Raw genomic sequence first — 23363 nt, 5'->3', positions numbered from 1 at the left:
TATCCATTACCATCAGTTAAATGTTATCTACTACCAAAACATGTCTTAAATTTCTACTCTCTACATAAAATATTTCCTAATAGTAACGCTGGTACATAATTTCTTACTCCAAACTCCTAAGCCTTCAAAACTCATTTTTTTTTTTTTGGGGGGGGTGTGCCATGCAGCTTGTAGGATCTTAGTTCTCCAACCAGGGATTGAATTCAGGCCCTGGCAGTGAAGGCACCAAGTCTTAACCACTGGACTGCCAGGGAATTCCTTCAGAACTCTTTTTTGACTCACATTATAGTTATCTATATTCATCTCATATCAGTTTTATAGGATTTGCTTAATGTAAAAGGACTGTGTCATATTAATCCCAACCCATGTTGAACTTTGCATAAAATAAGTACAATTAAATAAACTTAGTGTCCTTAATAACTGATTGTGAAAAACCTAAACATTTCTAAATGTTACATATACCTAACAATATTTTCAAATCCGTACTTTCTTCTTTAGGCAACTTCTTTAAATATACCATTTATTTTGAAAGTTTAATTTATGAAGTACACTTATAACTCTGGCCAGCCATTTATGTTAACTTTTGTTTCATTGTTTAAAAAGTATTTCTACAACACAGTGGGTCTTATTTCTTTTCACTGTCCTCCAGTTTATTTTTAAAGTAATGAAGACTTTTTATTTTGTAAAAATAGTATTTATATAGGAAGAAAAATCATGATAAAAAACTTCCATTCCTGTGAGGAGTGAATAACATTTGCCTTTGCTTTATGAAAAATAAAATCAGTTCTTATTCAGGTTTGCTAAACATTTATTTATTAAGTAATCCAAATAATGTAGCTTCTAGAAAAAACTCAGTTCTCCTTAGACTGAATATGTATGCTATAATCTACACTGTTCGCATCAATAAATTATTTATAAAAGCTTCGCTTTGCAACTTAAGTGATTGAAAAATGTAATAAATGTTTTTCAAATTAAAAAATTCATACATATTTATTGGAAAAAAATTCTTCACTTACTTTTTACTCTTGGCCTTACTTTTCAAAGATAACCTTCATCAACTGTTGGTACATATCATTCCTGAACTTTATCTATGTAGGTCAAAATGTATTCACACATGTGTACTAACATACAGATATGCAAATATACATTCAGAGTACTATGCTGAACAGTTGTTTTTAAATTTGGACAATAGTTTGAATGTCTAGGTATATATGAATGGTAATCACCCTAAATAATTACCCTCAAACAGTTTATACACAGCATTTTTTTTCTGATTTGTTTCACGAATGAAGCAATTTAAGAGAATCGGAGAAGATAGAATTGCCATGACTTATTTTTGCCACCCAGTTATTAAAAATAAACCAAAACTTCCCTAACACATTCCTAAGCATTTTGGATTCCCTAAACTCTCACTAATAGACTTCGTGGAACTGTCTTTGGTATATTTATGACCTTCTTACAGAGCAGAATAGATTCTATTCCAACGTGAGATTACAGTGAATGCTGTATATTAGCCACAGGGAATTCTTGCCTTCATCATGATCCATTATGGTTGGAATTTATTGCAAGCTAAGTTCTATCCATGCTACTAACAGTTGCATAGGGGACTAAAGTTGACAGTGACAAGAGTTCCAGGTGACCTGGTTATATCTAATCTATGGGCACTTAGTGCGACTAAGTGGCGCTGAGTCGCAGCACACTACATCTGATCCTCTATTTACAAAGATTGTGACCTTTCTGTCCCATGCTAACACTTACTATAGAATTAGAAGTTGAAATGGAATGGTTTTATAGGTCTCTCTCACAATATTTATAAGATAAATAACTTTAGAAGAACATAAATTGTCACCTGATTGTCTTCTGAGAGGTGTGCCAAGGGCTAATAGTAGAAGTATTTATTGTTTTTTACTTTACAATTGAAATATGCAGTACTTTTCTTAAAAAGCCTATTAAAGCAAAGACTTTAAAACTGGTAGTAAAATTGGAGGTCATATAATTTAAATTCTTTCCAGAATATTTCTAAGACCTAGTCTTTTTAAGTTATCTTTTAGTCTCAAGCTTGCAGATTTTCAGTGATGGGGCTTAATTTTTTGGATAGTCCATTCTATTCTGACCCACTTTGGATTAATAGAAAATCTCTACTTATATTGAAAACATATGCTTTGTAATACTTTTTATTTATTGTTCTTATTTCTATACCCTGAGACTACAATGAATAAACTAATTTATCTTTTCATAACAACCATTCAGATGTCTGATGAATCTTGTGATTTTTAGTTTAAACATCTCAAATTTTATCACACATTTTCAGGATGATTAGACTTCATTTCCAATTTGCCCATAAAATGGTGCTTATTGTAATCCACCTATGTCTTCATCTATTATTAATGCATATGAAGTAGTTTGTATTATTATTCTAGTAGTCCATTTACAGTGTTGGCATGCAAACTCATCTTAACATGCCAACTCAAAATTTTTTAAAACTCAAAATTTTACAATTATATTTTCATATTAATGTTTGTAGCCACTTATTACTATATTTGGGCAATTAACTTTTTTCTAATACAAATAAGATTATTTAAATTTATTATTGTAAAAGTGTAGATTTTTGATACTTATTATTCTGATAAAATGATTTTGAACCTTGTTTTTTTTATCATTAAATGTAGTATATATCCTTCTGAACTTTGTAGCATTCACAGATTTTACACACATGGCTTTAATACATTTATATATGTCAGTGATTAAAAGTGAATTGGGGCAGACATTAGAACTCAGATCTGTATGGTACTTCACTAGAGACCTTCCTCCATATGATAATGTTGCTTCAAGTTATTCTTTCTAGATACAATTATTCAGCCAGGTACAATACAATTTGATTGCATTTCTCTTTATTGGCCATAAAAATATCTTGATATTAAACAATGTTTTCTTCAGGTTAGGTATAGTTTCTACAACATTCTACTCATTAGAAATGTGACATTTTTATCGAACCTACCCTAAGTTCCAGTAATCATTGCTATATCTTTAAATTGGTTTTAATCCAAATATTTAATAATTTGTTTTATAATTCAAGATTGTCAGTTTGTATTTTTTTTAGATTCATGTTTTTTTACTTTTTTGGAGATTTAGCTTTTTATAAGTAAAAAATAGTTTACATCTGTTATGTGTTAATATGTGCCTAGCACAGGGTAAGCTCATATAATACTTATGATGATTATGTCATGTCAGTGTTTAGTATTATCCCCATTTTTAGAAGTGAATAAACTAAGCACAGAGAGAGTTTGCATCTAGATCATACAATTAGTAGGTTATGGAACTAAGGCTAGAAGCACAGCAGTACAACTCGGGTAGTACTCAGTCATCTGTTCTAGACACAGTGCTAGTTACTGGGTAGAGAGATTTAGTCATGACCAAAATAACACCCCAGGCTTTATGAAGCTTCCAGTATAGTAAAGGAAGACAAACTCAAACAAGTATATAAAATGTGTAATATGCCATGTGATGCATGAGAAATGTAGTAAAAACAGTAAATAAATAGGGGGAAAGTTGAAAGGACAGAGCAGACTGGAGGCATGGCATTCTAAACAGGGTGGTCAGAATAGATCATACTGATAGAATTATATGTACGGAAAATTTTATAAACTCAAAAATACTTTAAAAATCACAAATAAATATTCTGTGGTGTTAAACACTTTAACTCTAGAGCCAGAGATGTGTGTATCCCACTTCTGCAAGCCCTTCATCATAGCACCTGAGTAATAAATGCCCCCTTGATGACAATTCTCCCCTTATAAGAATTTATCATAAAAAATAATTAAAGTTAGCACATATTTATGTACAGTATGTTTACCAAGGTATAAACATTTTGCTTTTAATGACAAAAATTGACAATAATAAACATCTCATAAGTTTTTACTTTAACTATGCTATAGACTTATGATGGAATACAAAATATAGCTTCATAGTAGTATACATCAAAGTGCTATAGAAAATCTGTATTTGCAAACATGGGATGATATTCACGTGTGTGTGTGTGTGTATGTGTGTGTGTGTGTGTGTGTGTGTGTGTAAAACAGATGTATATTTGGAAAGAGGGAAAGATTAGCAAAATAAACATCTAACTGTATAGAATTAGGAAGTTTGATTGGGTTGTGAATGGATTCTCTTCTTTTGGTTATCAGTATTTTAGTTTTTATCAGATATGAACATTTAATATTTTAGCAGAAATATAGATTTAAACAAATGATATACCATGTTATACAATCTCTCTATCCTATGTATATTATCATTAATACGTTGTTTTTATAAATTAGAAGTTTATGTCATTGCTTCTTTGACTTTTGGAAGGACAAAATTTGTGGCATCCCATCAAATATCAGACATTAATTTTGTGATTGTGTTCATCACCAGTTTTCTAATTATGAACATAATACTACCTCAGACCCTATATTCTGAAAATTAAGCAATGAAATAATCATGATTGTCTTCACTTTTCCTTAAAATAAGGCAAAATGGATCAATTTTTATAGATTACTATCATTTAAAAGTGAATAAACATAGAAGATTTTATTAAACAAATACTTTGACAGTAATGAGATGCTTCAGTTTCAGTTATTCTTTTAAAAAGATGCAATTTCTGTGTTTCAGCCTCCAATGAACATACACTCCATCGTGGTACAGGTTCAGTGCATCAACAAAAAAGTGGGTACTGTTATCTACCATGAAGTTCGAATCGTGGTGAGAGACAGAAATGACAACTCACCCACATTCAAGCATGAAAGCTACTACGCCACAGTGAATGAGGTCAGTTTCTATCCACTACTCTCTGCTTCCTTTTTATTGATATATGTAATTGACTGTATATTTTAAATATTTTGAAATTATTCCTCTATAATAACAATCTTAACTGTTTAAAAATATCAAGAAAACATTTTTAAAAATAGTGCTTTAAAAGAAATAAGGTCTGAGTGACTTCTGATACGATTTCAGGAATTCACTTTGCTACAGGAAAAAAATTGCTTTATTTATAATAATGGCCAAAATGTTGGCATTTTTTAATCATCTTCAACAACTTAATGCCTGAATCTAAATACATACATGCTTACTGAGGCTCAACAGGTGCTATTTATTCTCATTGTAAAATGAGACAGATTTTTGTTTTGTATCTCTGAGGTGGTAGCAGTAATTCAATACTAGAAGAAAATATGTATTTGAGATTTTATTAATTTAAAGTTATTTTCTCAATTTTAAAATCAAGTTCTGGCATATTAAAAATATTTTAATATAAAAGCTAAATTCTTATAAGAAAATCCTTATCAAACTATTTAAAAATATTTTTAAAGTAGTATTATTGCTTTTATTAGAACATGCTTTTTTGTTATTTCTTGTTTTACTTTGTTTTGTTTTCCCTTTGAACCAAAATCCATGGGCCAAGAACCCTTTTTATGTTATTTTTTAAAAATAGTGCTTACTCTATTAATTTTTTGTAGAAAAAATATAAAATATTATAAAAAATTATAAAATATTTCTGAAGTATCTCTAATATCATCTATTATGTGTACTTTAGACACAAAAAATGAACTATATTTTTAATAGCCTATACTTTAGCAAATCATCTTTACCTCCATGTCTTTTTTTTTTAATCTTAAAATATGTACCTACTTTATAGGAGGAAGGCAGTATAATTTGGGTATTAAACACAGCATTGGGCCTATAACTTCTACATGCTTTTTGAAATTATTTAAAATGTATCTTATTTACCTCAACATTCTTCTATTCACTAAAAATTGAAGAAATGATGTTTCCTGTAATCTGAGACTTTCTAGATTGTATTACCAAAAACAAAATAATAAATAAAAGAAATAAAAGCTTTTTAAAGTTTAACAGTCGAAATTACTTGTTAATGCTCGACCTTTTTGAGCTAACTTTTACTTAATAGGCTTCTGCTAAAACAGACAAATGCTAATTAATGTAATTAATCATGTTACATGATTAATTATTTTAGCATCTAAAGCATACTTTTTGAATGAGATTTTGCTTTTTTGTTTGAGTGCTAGCTTTGAGTATAAACTAATAGATGAGTTATCTTAGGCAACATATCTAATTTTAAAATCCATTCCTGTACCATGTTTAACTGTTGTAGTTCATTTTTCATAAAGAAATTTATAATGTTCAATTTGAATTCAAAGTATCCTATGTAATTTGACTACTTCCACTCCCCCTCCAATTTTTTTCAGCACCTTGCTGAAAACTAAGCTTTTCAAACACTATTTTAATTGTGTCACTCTCCTATTCAAAAATTGTGTAATTTCTCATTATTATCTGGAAAAATGTCATCTATCTCCACTGGCTGATTTTCAAGCCCTTCCATAATCTGACCTTTTGTCAATGTATTCTTAACTTCAATTTCTCTCTGATATTGCCTCATTCTGTTCAGATTAACTTCCTCATGTCTTACAAATATATTCATTTCTTTGGCTTTGCTCACACTGTTCAGTTTACTTAGAATGGAATCTTCCCTACCTTGCAAGTCTCCAAGTTTTATTCATCTTTTAAAATTTAACACATGATCTATTTCCATTTCTTATTTCTATACTCATCTCCAGCTATACACATTGATCATCTTCAGTTTCTCCAAACTCTAAACTCCTATGTCATCTGGATAAATGTTAGAGTGATACAATTTATATAAACATTAAACATTTTATCTTAAACATTATTTGTAGAGGCAAGATTTCTTTACAAAGCTGCCTAATTATGGTTTTCTTTCAATGCATTTCCTAAAGACAACCGAGGCAATCCTATCCCACTGTTACTATGGTCATATATTCTATGGTTTGATTATGTAGAATGTGTGTAATTGATGATATTTTCCTCCATTGATTTTGCTCATACTCTCTCATATCTATTTTCTTGTAAAGAGTCCAAAGTTTATTTAAACATCAAAACATAATTATAAGAAAAAATGAAATTTAGCTATTTTTCTCATCCTTCATTTATCTGAGTAGTTCTTAGTTTAATTGGATTGAATGGGTTTATCTTTATATCTATATCTCTCCCCTGGGAAAATACATTGCAATTTTATATATACCCATATGTATATGTATATATGTATGTGTGTGTGTATATATACTATGTCTGTGTGTGTGTGTATATATATATATATATATATATATATATACACAACGCAACTACAGTGCTGCCTGTAAAATAAAATTAAGTAAAATACATTTTACTCTGTGCAAGATTGCAAGATATTTTCCATGCTATTTCTTCTTTTAGTATAAGGCATGCAGTTAATGCAGTTAAGACTAGAAAGATCTAAATGCTTTTCCAAAAAAAAAAAAATCATTCAGGGTTTAAGAGATTGTTGGTGTCAAAATATTTTACACTTCATCAGAATGCAAAAGATAGGTACAAAGTCATCATCACAGATTTATAAAAGAAGCTTCTAAAATTAAAGTCCTGATTAGTCACTCTCCTTATTAACTGTGAGAAAACCAAGACCTGGAGCAGCACATGAATTGGCTACCAAGGTTTAAAATTCTTTGTTTGTGAGACATAAAGCATTGCAAGTATTTTTTTTTCTCTCTGGGTAATTGGAAACTCTCAATTAGTTTTGGATAATTGTATCATTAAGTAATTAGTCTTGTTGGTTCAAAGAACAAATTGCAAAGTCTAATTGCTGCTGATTATTCTTAAGTAATTTTTGGAAGATAAATATTTTCTGGCAGTGATGTCTTTGATAACACATGCATCCCATTTCAAAAAATTCCTTTTGACATAATAAAAAGTAAACAAGGACAAGTCAAGGCAGACGTAGTGTTTTCTTGTGCCTGTGAAGAATTAATCTCAGGATAATATAGAGGTTATATTTGTCCTGGTCTTTAATGATCTCATTACAGATGGGCAATTTTTTTAGTCAATATTAATTTGTTCTTTTTGTCACCTTGGGTATCACACTAAATGTACTTTGCTGCTGTGACATGATGTGATTTATTGGAGATAATTTGTTGGCACTTTCTGAAAGAATGTTTCCTTGCATTTCTCTTGACAGGTAGATGGTTTACAGTCAGAAAGAAAGAAAGAGAGAAAGAAAGGAAGGAAGGGAGGAAGGAACCATATATTGTGTAGTAATGTAGTATTTACTGTTGAAAAAATTTGCATGTAAGTGGACCTGTACCGTTCAAACGTCAAGGGTATATATAAAAATTCTGAACTCTATTTCTTTGTTCCTGGAAACTTGGAGAAATAGAGTTCAGATGTAATTATAAGGTTGGACTCAAGGAAATTGCCAATGTTCAACTATTTTTGATGTATAAAAATGGCAATTGAATAATATTCTATAAATAAAAGTGTCTTAAATAAAATTTCATGCCACTGTATTATGGTAATATTTCTATTTTGGCCTTATACTAATCAAAAATACATACTTCATGTCTGTTTTCAGCACTGTTGTCTCCTGATGGTGTTTTGAATTTATGCGGTGAACTGTTTCTACTATCACTTAAGTTTTGTTTAACTTAGTAGACCTTATTTTCATGGATTGCTACTGACTTAAATATAAGGAGTTCTGTATAACAAGCTTAAATTAAGAAAGGATTAGGGCTTCCCTGGTGGCGCAGTGGTTGAGAGTCTGCCTGCCGATGCAGGGGACACAGGTTCGTGCCCTGGTCCGGGAAGATCCCACATGCCGTGGAGTGGCTGGGCCCGTGAGCCATGGCCACTGAGCCTGCGCGTCCGGAGCCTGTGCTACGCAACGGGAGAGGCCACAACAGTGAGAGGCCCGCGTACGGCAAAAAAAAAAAAAAAAGAAAAAGAAAGGATTGAATGGAAGGAGATGAAACTGAAGAACAAGTTGGGGTCATATCCTGAAAGGCACCATCAGTTATAAAGAGGAGCTTTAGGCAATAAGGGACCAGTAAATGGCTTAGAATATAAGTGCATTAAGATTTGCCAATTTATAATATCATTCCCACAGCTGGATGGAGAATTTTTTGAAGAGGTGAGCTGAAAAGAGATGCAAGGTAAAAATCTTGAACTGAATAAAAATGGAAAAAGAGGGTGTAGGAAAAATATTAGGTGGATAAGTTAATGAGAAAAGATGACCTGTTAATTGCAGAGGGTAAAGGAGAAAAGTGTAGACACTATGTATTGTTTAGATTACCTTTGAGGTTCTGGCTTAAAATATAGCAGGATCCTACTGAGAGAATATATTAGAGAAGAACACTTCTGGGAAGATTTGCAATCTGAGGAGAATATCAGTTGTTGCAACCCAGCAAGGAATGTTTTTAGATCTCGAATAGTCCATGTTGAATAGACATAAAGATTTGTGAACCACAGTGAGTAAACCTAAATTAAGATCGCTGAAGTGAGGTGTTTTGCTTTGTTTGTATGTTTTTGATTTTGCAGAATATGACAGATAGTAGGTATCAATAAAAATCAAAGTAGTATGAGAATGAGGGGGTATTGATGCAAAAGATATATATATATATCTTGTTTTAAGTATATAACTTTACATGATACGTATGTATATCTTTATATATCATGTAAAGATATATACTTAAAACATAAGAACAGATATATACTTAAAACATAAGAACACTAATTATAAACTGGGAGATAACCAACAAATACAGTCTAATGTTTTTGTTGCCTAGAACATGAATGAAATAATGGATAATATACATATTAATCAAACAAAATAAAGAAAGGGAACAAACAAAAAAGAACATAGAATAGGTAGGAAAAATATGAACACTTACTAAGAGTGTTCAAAATAAAAGTATTCATCTTGTACAAAAATTACATTAAAAGTAAAGGGGAAAATACTCAAATTGAAAAACAAAGTTTTCAGACTAGACTAAAAAATAATGTCAAGGATTGGTTCAAGATGGCAGAGTAGAAGGATGTGCTATCACTCCCTCTTTCGAGAACAACAAAATCACAACTAATTGCTGAACAATCATCGACAGGAAGACACTGGAACTCACCAAAAAAGATACCCCACATCCAAAGACAAAGGAGAAGCAAAAATGGGATGGTAAGAGGGGTGCAATCACAATAAAATCAAATCCCATAACTGCTGGGTGGGTGACTCACAAACTGGAGAACACTTATACCACAGAAGTCCACCCACTGGAGTGAAGGATCTGAGATCCACGTCAGGCTTCCCAACCTGGGGGTCCGGCAACAGGAGGAGGAATTCCTAGAGAATCAGACTTTGAAGGCTAGCGGGATTTGATTGCAGGACATTGACAACACTGGGGGAAACAGAGACTCTACTATTTGAGGGCACACACAAATTAATGTGTGCAGTGGGACCCAGGGGAAGGAGCAGTGACCCCAAAGGAGACTGAACCAGACCTACCTGCTAGTGTTGGAGGGTCTCCTGCAGAGGCAGGGCATGGCTGTGCCTCACCGTGAGGAAAAGGACGCTGGCTGCAGAAGTTCTGGGAAGTACTCCTTGACATGAGCCCTCCCAGAGCCTGCCATTAGCCCCACCAAAGAGACCTGGTAGGCTCCAATGTTGGGTCACCTCAGGCCAAACAACCAACAGGGAGGGAACCCAGCCCCCCCTCCCATCAGTAGACAAGTGGATTAAAGTTTTACTGAGCTCTGCCCACCAGAGCAACAGCCAGCTCTGCCCACCACCAGTCCCTCCCATCAGGAAACTTGCACAAGCCTCTTATATAGCCTCATCCACCAGAGGGCAGATAGCAGAAGGAAGAAGAACTACAGTTCTGCAGCCTGTGGAACAAACACCACATTCACAGAAAGAGGTACAAGGTGAAAAGGCAGAGGGCTATGTACCAAATGAAGGAACAAGATAAAACCCCAGAAAAACAACTAAATGAAGTGGAGATAGGCAAGCTTCCAGAAAAAGAATTCAGAATAATGATAGTGAAGATGATCCAGGATCTCGGAAAAAGAATGGAGGCAAAGATGGAGAAGATGCAAGAAATGTTTAACAAAGATCTAGAAGAATTAAAGAACAAACAACAGAGATAGGGCTTCCCTGGGGGCGCAGTGGTTGAGAGTCCACCTGCCAATGCAGGGGACACATGTTTGTGCCCTGGTCCGGGAAGATCCCACATGCCACAGAGCGGCTGGGCCCGTGAGCCATGGCCGCTGAGCCTGCGCATCCGGAGCCTATGCTCCGCAACGGGAGAGGCCACAACGGTGAGAGGCCTGCGTACTGCAAAAACGGAAACAAAAACAAACAACAGAGATGAACAATACAATAATTGAAATGAAAAATACACTAGAAGGAATCAATAGCAGAATAACTGAGGCAGAAGAACGGATAAGTGACCTGGAAGAAAGAATAGTGGAATTCACTGCTGCAGAACAAAATAAAGAAAAAAAAATGAAAAGAAACAAAGATAGCCTAAGAGATATCTGGGATAACATTAAACACCACAACATTCTCATTATAGGGGTCCCAGAAGGAAAAGAAGGAGAGAAAGGACCCGAGAAAATATTTGAAGAGATTATAGTTGAAAACTTCCCTAACATGGGACAGGAAATAGCCACCGAAGTCCAGGAAGCACAGAGAGTCCCATACAGGATAAACCCAAAGAGAAACACGCTGAGACACACAATAATCAAATTGGCAAAAATTAAAGTCACAGAAAAATTATTAAAAGCAGCAAGGGAAAAACAACGAATAACATACAAGGGAACTCCCATAAGGTTAACAGCTGATTTCTCAGCAGAAACTCTACAAGCCAGAAGGGAGTGGCATGATATATTTAAAGTGATGAAAGGGAAGAACCTACAGACAAGATTACTCTAACCAGCAAGGATCTCATTCAGATTTTTTGTTTTTTTTGGTTTTTTTTTTAGCAGTACGCGGTCCTCTCACTGTTGTGGCCTCTCCCATTGCGGAGCACAGGCTCCGGACGCGCAGGCTCAGGGGCCATGGCTCACGGGCCCAGCCATTCCGCGGCATGTGGGATCTTCCTGGACTGGAGTACGAAACCGTGTCCTCTGCATCGGCAGGCAGACTCTCAACCACTGCGCCACCAGGGAAGCCCCTCATTCAGATTTGATAAAGAAATCAAAAGCTTTACAGACAAGCTAAAGCTAAGAGAATTGAGCACCACCAAACCAGCTTTACAACAAATGCTAAAGGAACTTCTCTAAATGTGAAACACAAGAGAAGAAAACGAGCCACAAAAACAAACCCAAAACAATTAAGAAAATGGTCATAGGAACATACATATCGATAATTACTTTAAATGTGAATGGGTTAAATGCTCCAACCAAAAGACACAGGCTTGCTGAATAGATACAAAAACAAGACCCATATGTATACTGTCTACAAGAGACCACTTCAGACCTAGGGACACATACAGACTGAAACTGAGGGGATGGAAAAAGATATTCCATGCCAATGGAAATCAAAAGAAAGCTGGAGTAGCAATGCTCATATCAGATAAAATAGAATTTAAAGTAAAGAAAGTTACAAGAGACAAGGAAGGACACTACATAATGATCAAGGGATCAATCCAAGAAGAAGATATAACAATTATAAATATATATGCACCCAACATAGGAGCACCTCAATATACAAGGCACCTGCTAACAGCTATAAAAGAGAAAATTGACAGTAACACGATAATAGTGTGGGAATTTAACACCCACTTTCACCAATGGACAGATCATCCAAAATGAAAATAAATAAGGAAACACAAGCTTTAAATGACACATTAAACAAGATGGACTTAATTGACATTTATAGGACAGTCCATCCAAAAACAACAGAATACACTTTCTTCTCAGGTGCTCATGGAACATTTTCCAGGATAGATCATATCTTGGGTTACAAATCAAGCCTTGGTAATTTAAGAATATTGAAGTTGTATCAAGTATGTTTCTGACCACAACGCTATGAGACTAGATATCAATTACAGAAAAAAAAACTGTAAAAAATGCAAACATATGGAGGCTAAACAATACAGTACTAAATAACCAAGACATCACTGAAGAAATCAAAGAGGAAATCAAAAAATACTTGGAAACAAATGACAATGAAAACACGACAACCCAAAACCTATGGGATGCAGCAAAAGCAGTTCTAAGAGGGAAGTTTATAGCAATACAGTCCTACCTCAAGAAACAAGAAAAATCTCAAATCAGCAACCTAACCTTATACCTAAAGCAGTTTGAGAAAGAACAAAAAAACCCCAAAGTTAGCAGAAGGAAGAAAAAGAAATAAAAGGAATCCTAATCGGAAAAGAAGTAAAACTGTCACTCTTTGCAGATGACATGATATTATACATAGAGAATACTAAAGATGCTGCCAGAAAACTACTAAAACTAATCAATGAATTTGGTAATGTAGCAGGATACAAAATAAATGCACAGAAATCTCTTGCATTCCTATACACTAATGATGAAAAATCTGAAAGAGAAATTGAGGATACACTCCCATTTACCATTGCAACAAAATGAATAAATTACCTAGGTATAAACTTACCTAAGGAGACAAAAGACCTGTATGCAGAAAACTATAAGACACTGACGAAAGAAATCAAGGATGACACAAACAGATGGAGAGATATACCATGTTCTTGGATTGGAAGAATCAACATTGTGAAAATGACCATACTACCCAAAGCAATCTACAGATTCATTGCAATCCCTATCAAACTACCGATAGCATTTTCCACAGAACTAGAACAAAAAAGTTCACAATTTGTATGGAAACACAAAAGACCCTGAATAACCAAAGCAATCCTGAGAAAGAAAAACAGCTGGAGGAATCAGGCTCCCTGACTTCAGACTATACTACAAAAGGGAACCCTCTTGCACTGTTAGTGGGAATGTAAATCGATACAGCCACTATGGAGAACAGTATGGAGGTTCCTTAAAAAACTAAAAATAGAACTACCATGTGACCCAGCAATCCCACTACTGGGCATGTACCCTGAGAAAACCATAATTCACAGAGGGACATGGGGCTTCCCTGGTGGCACAGTGGTTGAGAGTCCGTGTGCCTGCTGATGCAGGGGACATGGGTTAGTGCCCCAGTCTGGGAAGATCCCACATGCCGCGGAGAGGCTGGGCCCGTGAGCCATGGCCCCTGAGCCTGTGCGTCTGGAGCCTGAGATCCCACATGCTGTGGAGCGGCTGGGCCCATGAGCCATGACAGCTGAGCCTGCGTGTCCGGAGCCTGTGCTCTGCAACAGGAGAGGCCACAACAGTGAGAGCCCTCTGTACCACAAAAAAAAAAAAGAAAAAAAAAGAGAGACATGTACCACAATGTTCATTGCAGCACTATTTACAATAGCCAGGACATGGAAGCAACCTAAGTGTCCAATGACAGATGAATGGATAAAAAAGATGAGGTACATGTATACAATGGAATATTCCTCAGCCATAAAAAGAAATGAAATTGAATTATTTGTAAAATTCAAATAATTGTAAAATTATTTGTAGTGAGGTGGATGGACCTAGAGTCTGTCATACAGAGTGAAGTAAGTCACAAAGAGAAAAACAAATACTGTATGCTAACATGGATATATGCAATCTAAAAAAAAAAATTGGTTCTGATGAACCTAGGGGCAGGACAGGAATAAAGATGCAGACATAGAGAATGGACTTGAGGACACGGGGAGAGGGAAGAGTAAGCTGGGACGAAGTGAGAGAGTGGCATTAACATATATACACTAGCAAATGTAAAATAGATAGCTAGTGGGAAACATCTGCATAGCACAGGGAGATCAGCTCGGTGCTTTGTGGCCACTGGAGCAGTGGGATAGGGTGGGTGGGAGGGAGATGGAAGAGGGAGTGGATATGGTGATTATATGTGTATGTATAGCTGATTCACTTTGTTTTACAGCAGAAACTAACACAACATTGTAAAGCAATTATACTCCAATAAAGATGTTAAAAGAAAAGAAAAGAAAGGTAAACAAGTAGATACCCTGTGACTCAGCAGGTCTCCTCTAGTGGTACATATTCCACCAGAAAGCATGTATAAGGAGATTTGTTGATGATATTTCCATAATAATCAAAAACTGGAGACAGCTCAAGTGTCCAACTATGATAGAGCTGGCTTACCATTTTTTAAATTGCATTTATCTTTAACAAAATTAAAATTTCTGTGTGTTTCAGAGAAACATGTTTCCTCATGTAAAAACTGGGAATGAAAATATTAGAAACCTACCTTATAGAGTTTAATGAATACATGTAATAAATCTTAGAATAGGAAAGAAAATTAAGTCCACAGATTTTAGTGTATAGCATATCACCTGTATATTTTATAACTAATTTTAAAAATCTGAAATTAGTTGATCACTTATTTAAACCTGATATTACATATGGATATATATACATATATATATATATGTATGTGTGTATATATGTGTGTGTGTGTGTGTATATATATATGTTTATTTTATATCTACCCTGTTAGACTTGAATCACTATTAGAGCTAGCACGTTGTTTTGTTACTTGAGGAGAACAGTACCTGACACATTGTAGGAGTTGTATAAATAGACTTCTCAATGAAGCAGAAATGGAACAATCATGCAACAGGAAAGTATTATTTAACATATATGTTCACTTTGATTTTTCCTGAGATAAGAATGATTTAGAAAGTAAGAGTTTGTTTTGAGTTAAAATTTGAGAAGCTTATACATGGGAAGTATTTTAGAAAGGAGTAAAATCTTTCCAGGTGATTGTGATAAATTATATAGGGTGACACAACAGTGATGACAAAAAAACAAACCCAGTTTTTCTTTTTCTTTTAACCTGGTAAATATGAACTATTTGAATTATAGTACTGTTTACGTAGCTCTAGGGGGACGTTACGTATTTATGTGAATTAGAGCCCTTTCTTTCATAACTTTAGGGGCAAATTATGTATTTATTTGGATATGACTATACACTGCTTAAGAAGCTTTACCATACTTTTCATGTCCCAGAAAAAGTAGTCATATTTATTAAGTAACATTAATATGACTCCCCTTAGTCGAAATGTTTTTTTATCTCAACAAGATTTTTCTACATGCACAGTTTTATGAAGCTCAGATGCAAGGGGTACCAAAAGAATCACAGTCAATTTAATAAATGTGTTTGATCAAGTTCTCTAAGTTCTTAATAATAGGAAACTTTAAAGGATGCTTCATAAATCTAAAATGCCATTTACAATTTAGGAAGGTAAAGGTTAGCAGTTGAAACAACGTTAGGTTTCAGGCACAGTCAAGTTGTTTCATAACTGTTGATGTTACAAGTATATCACAAATTATGTCCTGGTTAACATCTTAAAAGTCTGTAAACTTTAGATTTTTTTTTTTTTTTTTTTCGGTACACGGGCTTCTCACTGTTGTGGCCTCTCCCGTTGTGGAGCACAGGCTTTGGACGCGCAGGCTTAGCGGCCATGGCTCGCGGGCCCAGCCGCTCCGTGGCATGTGGGATCTTCCCAGACCGGGGCACAAACCCTTGTCCCCTGCATCGGTAGGCAGACGCTCAACCACTGCGCCACCAGGGAAGCCCTGTAAACTTTAGATTTTGAATAATTTTAGTATTTATTTTTCTTCTTTGATTTTTTCACATGCTCATTAGGAACTAACTTGACACCAGATTAATTTTCAATTTGTTCTTATCTAAAATTAGTTCACAGATTTCTGCATAGATCTTTTGCCAATTTAGTAGCATCATATCTCCTGATGTTGAATGGAATCAGGACAGATTACAACAGTATTGACTGATTAATTCTAACAGTTATCATTTATGAATGCTAAATCTTATTTAAAACTTACTTGTACCTACACACAGACTCAAATTATTTGTGTGTACTGTTTTCATTTTACACAATAAGATGAAAAAGTACTGAGACAGAAAAGCATTTATTAATTTGCCCAAGATCTCATGGCTACTAAGTGGCAGATCTAAGTGAGAAACTGAGGCAGTCTCACTCCAAAACCGAGTGCTTGATCACCATATTGTACAAGTGCATCAGGCAAGAGAATGACGGAGCTCAGATACATAAAGGAAGAGTAAGGAGTAAATAACACCATTAATCTGAAGAGTATTATTACTAATTTGAAAAAAGTTACACTTCTTTCATCTAAATTATCATCTCGATTCACAATTTAGTAAATAATCATGTGCTAGGTAGAGTTTTAAGAGAAAGGAACACAGCCTTTGGAATATATATATTACTTTTTATAGAATGATTTTAAGTTCATGAAGAATTATAAAAAGTAACCCAATGACGAATATATCAAGATGAACATCTTGCCCAGCTACATGTAGGTTAGTGGGCATACCCTAGAGGGTATTTCATGGTAGCTGGTATCATATGCTGGTTTAATTAGAATTTTTATTTTACTTCAGATGTTGTTATATCTCTTTCTCCTGATGCAGCATGATCATGTCTTTCAACAATACCTGTTAATAAAGTTAATATGCTAGTTAATTTTTTTAAAAAAGGGGCTCTGAAATGTTTTGATTTTTTCCCTAAGGTTTAAGTGAATGATTAAAACCATTTTAATGATCAGACCCATCAGCAGGAACCCAAAGCTGAACTTCAGCCAAATTAAACCATAGGAAAAGATGAGAACCTCTCTCTTGCCCTATTTTGTTCTCTCTTTTGTTCTTTCTCTCCTTCTCTCCCTCCCTCTCTCTCTCTCTTTCTGTCTCCCTTATTTTTTGGCTAACAGTTGCCTCAAGTGTATGTTATGTATTTATAAGAACTAAATGTAATATAAATAAAGTTTTATTATCCTTAAAAATATTTTTATAGTAAATGATACATTTAAGTCTTAGACTTTATTATAATGAAAATGATTATGGAAATGGTCTGTTTATGTTCACATTTTCTACCATTTATGTAAACATCAGAAATAATTAGACCTAAATAACATTTTAATAGAAGTAATAGAGTTCCAAATTCCCCAATTCTTAATATCTTTCATTAGTATGCTACATATTTTAACAACTACTGAACCAACAGTGAGACATTGCTGTTAACTCAAATCCATATTTTATTTAGATTTCCTTAGTTTTACTAGTCTTTTTTCTTGTCCCAGGACCCCATCTATGCTACCATAGTACTGTCAGTCATCGTGTCTCTTTAGTCTTCTCTGGACTATATCTGTTTTTACTTTGTTTGTTTTTGATGACAGTTTTGAAGAGTACTGGTCAAATAATCTTTCTTTCTAATAGATAAATGAACAGATAGAGATGTGTGTGTATACACATACATGCATATACACATATATATAAATGTCATACAGTATATTTCTTATATGTATATGACAATACAGTCAAATATATATCGTATATAGATATATAACTATTTTTTAAAGTAAATTTATTTATTTATTTTTGGCTGCATTGGGTCTTCATTGCTACACGCAGGCTTTCTCTAGTTGTGGCGAGTGGAGGCTACTCTTTGCTGCAGTGGGCGTGCTTCTCATTGCGGTGGCTTCTTTTGTTGTGGAGCACGGGCTCTAGGCACACGGCCTTCAGTAGTTGTGGCTTGCAGGCTCTAGAGGACAGGCTCAGTAGTTGTGGCGCACGGGCTTAGTTGCTCCGCAGCATGTGGGATCGAACCAGTGTCCCCTGCATTGGCAGGAGAATTCTTAACCACTGCGCCACCAGGGAAGTCCCAACTATTTTTCTATACCAATGAAGAGTAAGTTGCACATATGAAACCCCTTAAATCCTTGGATACTCATCTATATAACTACAATATAACCATCAAAATCAGGAAATTACATTAATGCAATATTAGTATGTAATCTACAGATGCCAGATTTTGCTGATTTTTTTTTCCAATAAAGTCCTTTATAGGTCAGAGATTCAACCTAAGGTCACACATTGCATTTAGTTGCCATGGCTTTCTAGTCTCAATCCTAGTTCCTTAATAGTTCCTTGACTTTAATGACCTTAATAATTTCCAGGAGTGGGACAGTTTATAGAATATTTCTCAATTTAGAATTACCTGATATTTCCTCATGATTATAGATTTTGTTCAGAAATACAACAAAAGTGATAGCATGTTCTTCATAGTATGTAACAAAAGCGACTCACAATATCAGTGTGTCCCATTTCTGGTAATGATAGCTTTTATCATGTGGAAAGACAGTGTTCGCCAGGCTTTTCTACTATATTTATTCATTTTTGTGTACTTAATAATTAATTAAAACTATTTTGTGGAAAACGACTTTAAGACTTTGTAAATATCCTGTTCCTCATCAAACCTTCACCTAACATTTTTATTAGTGATTTATGAAACATTGATTTGTTGAAAACCATTGATGAAAATGCAAATTACTGTGGTTGGATATATTTTCTTCCTTCTTCTCTTTGCCCCTTGAGCATTTACTGAGTGCTTTTTCAGACATTATACAATACACTAGCAATAAAGTTTTGATTACTAATGAAAAGGTTAGCATGCTGAAATGGTGAATTTGGGGATTCATGAAATAATTTACTTGCTGAGAACCAACCGGTTTTCAATAGCAGTAATTATTTAATACATGTTTTCTGAAACACAGGCACAAGCTAAGTTGGATTTCTTTGTCTTTCTGTAAAATATATCCAAAGTATTTTTCCTTAGGGCCAAACATAAATTATCTTTGATGTAATACATCATCCAAATTGTATCATTTCAGATTACTATATATCTTGGTTCTGTTATGTGTCAAATTATATTTATTTCCTCTATCATTTTCTTTTCTTGTCAAAAGTTTCTTAATAGCAAATTGCAAAATTTTTGAAATAATATATTTCATAGTGCTTGAGAATTAACACTTGAAAACCAGATAACCTGTATTGCGGTCCTTATCTACCAAATATTAGAAGTATGACATTAGGCAGAAGCTCTCAGCCTTGGATTCCTTAACTGTAAAATAAATATAATAACAAAAAATAATGTTAAAATGTATTGAGGATTATAAGAGATAATGCTTTTAAAATACTTAGTATAGGTTCTGGCCATCTTACAAGTCAACTCTGCCTTGGAAATATGCTTTTTAGAAATAGTTATATTTCTGTAACTATTTTTTAAAACCAAGGGGGTCTTCAAAATGAAATGCAAAAATAAATTTGTAAACAGGCAGTAATTAGTGGAACACTATTGAGAACTTCAGTTTTTTCTCACAATGGTGAAATGTCTCTGAATCTATTCAATTTGAGCTTTCACTTTCCTGATCAAATTTTTAGTTCTGTGCTATTCTTTCACATTTCATTGTGACTATATCATCTGTTTCCATTTAATATATGTATTTTTGTTTTGTTTTGTTTTGCGGAACGCAGGCCTCGCACTGTTGTGGCCTCTCCCGTTGCGGAGCACAGGCTCCACGGCATGTGGGATCTTCCTGGACTGGGGCACGAACCTGTGTCCCCTGCATCGGCTGGTGGACTCTCAACCACTGCGCCACCAGGGAAGCCCTAATATATGTATTTTTGAACATCTGTTCTTCTCAGAGCCATTCTGGTAGATCTAAATGCACAGATGGTCTCCATGATGAAGCATAACAGAGAGATTCCATATATAGTTAAGAATATTTTCTACACATTTTATATCTGTTTTGTTTATAATTTCTAGATATAATAAGGTGATTTTTTTAACAAGGAAAGGTTTATTTTATTTTAATGTATAAATAGTTTCAAACTTACAGAAACATTATAAGAATAATACAGGCTTTTTCTCCAAACCATTTAGTGTTACTGAAAAGAGTCCTTCTTACCCCCAAATACTTTAGTGTGTATTTCCGACACATAAGGATATTTTCCCACATAAGAGTACAACCATCAGAAATCAGGAAATGAACATTGATACATTACTAATTCTGATCCATAGTTACCATTCCAGCTCCATCAGTTACCCATATAATGTCTTTCTTTTTTTCCACAATGCATTAGTTATAAACATTTATTGAATTCATATTCTATGAAGACATCATCCTTGACCTCAAGGAGTCGACTATATTAGTAGTTTATAATCTTTTCTTTTTTGGTTTATAACATTATATATTTCATGTGTACAATGTTATATTTCGACTTCTGTATACACTATAGTGTGCTCACCACCTAGAGTTTAGTTTCCATCCATCACCATACTATTGACCCCCTTTACCAATTTTGCCCTTTCTCTATCCCCTTTTTCCTTTGGTAATCATGACTCTCTTCTCTGTATCTATGTGTTTGTTCTTGTTTGGTTTGTTCATTTAAATTTTTTTTTAATATTTCATAATGTGATTTTTTATATAAGTAAAACAAATAATTTTTTTAAGAAATATGGTCCATGGTATTGGAAACTTGATAAATATCTTTAACTACTCAAGGAATAAAAATCATGGACCTTTAGAGCCCTTCCCATTCACAGAGTTTCTTTAAATAGAGAGTACTAGCATTTAATCTACAGCACACAAAAGCTTCTGAAGAACGAAAGACTAAGCCCTTGTTCCTTTTACTTGTCTCTATTTTCCTCCTCCAAGGAATTAGGCACATTCTGGGAGGCAGGAGACGGGTAACAGAGAAAAAAGGAGGATATTAAGGGGAGAGAAAAAGCACATAAAAATACATTTTCTACTTTAAGCATTTAAATAGGAATCAATCTTTCACCTGTTTTAAAATATTCATGTATTCAACTGTTTAACAACTTTCAATTTAATAAGTTCTTTCATATATATATTCTCTCTGTATGTATATATCAATACATATGCACACATATATATTCAATTTAAGCTTAATTCAATTTAAGTGTAATTGCTCTTCAGGTTTTAGTAAAGATGACTAGAGCTACTTATCACTCTCTCTAATAATAATCCTTACTCTTATCTTAAAGATACTTATCTACATGAATATTTTTAAAATTAAAAAAACAAATTTTTAATATACTTGTTTTACAATGTTGTGTTAGTTTCTACTGTACAGCAAAGTGGAGTTCCCTGTGCTATACAGCACACTCTTACAAGTTATCTGTTTTTTACATATTAGTGTATATATGTCAATCCCAATCTCCCAGTTCATCGCACCCCCCACCCGCTGCTTTCCCTCCTTGATGTCCATACGTTTGTTCTCTACATGTGTGTCTCTATTTCTGCCTTGTAAACCAGTTCATCTGTACCATTTTTCTAGATTCCACATATATGCATTAATATACGATATTTGTTTTTCATTGACTCTGTATGACAGTCTCTAGGTCCATCCACTTTTCTACAAATAACCCAATTTTGTTCCTTTTTATGGTTGAGTAATATTCCATTGTATATATGTACCGCATCTTCCTTATCCATTCATCTATCAATGGGCATTTAGGTTGCTTCCATGACCTAGCTATTGTAAATGGTGCTGCAATGAATATTGGGGTGCATGTGTCTTTTTGAATTATGGTTTTCTCTGGGTATATGCCCAGTAGTGGGATTGCTGGGTTATATGGTATTTCTACTTTTAGTTTTTTAAGGAACCTCCATACTGTTCTCCATAGTGGCTGTATCAATTTACCTTCCCACCAACAGTACAGGAGGGTTCCCTTTTCTCCACACTCTCTCCAGCATTTGTTGTTTGTAGATTTTCTGATGATGCCCATTCTAACTGGTGTGAGGTGATACCTCACTGTAGTTTTGATTTGCATTTCTCTAATAATTAGTGATGTTGAGCAGCTTTCCATGTGCCTCTTGGCCATCTGTATGTCTTCCATGGAGAAATGTTTATTTAGGTCTTCTGCCCAGTTTTTTTTTTTTTTTAACATCTTTATTAGAGTGTAATTGCTTTACAGTGGTGTGTCAGTTTCTGCTTTGTAACAAAGTGAATCAGTTATACATATACATATAGCCCCATATCTCTTCCCTCTTGCATCTCCCTCCCTCCCACCCTCCCTATCCCACCCCTCTAGGTGGTCACAAAGCACCGAGCTGATCTCCCTGTGCTATGCGTTCTGCACAGTTTTTGTTTGGGTTGTTTGTTTTTTTGATACTGAGCTGCATGAGCTGTTTATATATCTTGGAGATTAATCTTTTGTCTGTTGATTCATTTGCAAATATTTTCTCCCATTCTCAGGGTTGTCTTTTTGTCTTGTTTATGGTTTCCTTTCCTGTGCAAAAGCTTTTAAGTTTCACTAGGTTCTATTTGTTTATTTTTGTTTTTATTTCCATTACTCTAGGAGGTGGGTCAAAAAAGATCTTGCTGTGATTTATGTCAAAGAGTGTTCTTCCTATGTTTTCCTCTAAGAGTTTTATAGTGTCTGGTCGTACATTTGTCTTTAACACATTTTGAGTTTATTTTTGAGTATGGTGTCAGGGACTGTTCTAATTTCATTCTTTTACATGTAGCTGTCCAGTTTTCCCAGCACCACTTATTGAAGAGGCTGTCTTTTCTCCATTGTATATCCTTG

General features: G+C 34.2%; 1 protein-coding gene across 8 annotated transcripts in view; it reads left to right on the top strand.

Moving 5' to 3' along the window:
* Positions 1–23363, top strand: part of PCDH15 (protocadherin related 15) — a 714536-nt gene that overhangs the window by 261921 nt on the left and 429252 nt on the right. For all 8 annotated transcript variants that reach the window (XM_065894178.1, XM_065894175.1, XM_065894174.1 and 5 more), the window contains one exon: positions 4651–4806. In XM_065894178.1, the coding sequence (XP_065750250.1) occupies positions 4651–4806 (156 nt within the window). The remainder of the gene's footprint in view (positions 1–4650; positions 4807–23363) is intronic.

Source organism: Phocoena phocoena, chromosome 16 (assembly GCF_963924675.1).
Source record: "Phocoena phocoena chromosome 16, mPhoPho1.1, whole genome shotgun sequence".
NCBI lineage: Eukaryota > Metazoa > Chordata > Mammalia > Artiodactyla > Phocoenidae > Phocoena > Phocoena phocoena.
The sequence above is the reverse complement of the archived record's forward strand: the minus strand, read 5'-3'. Positions and strand labels throughout refer to the sequence as shown.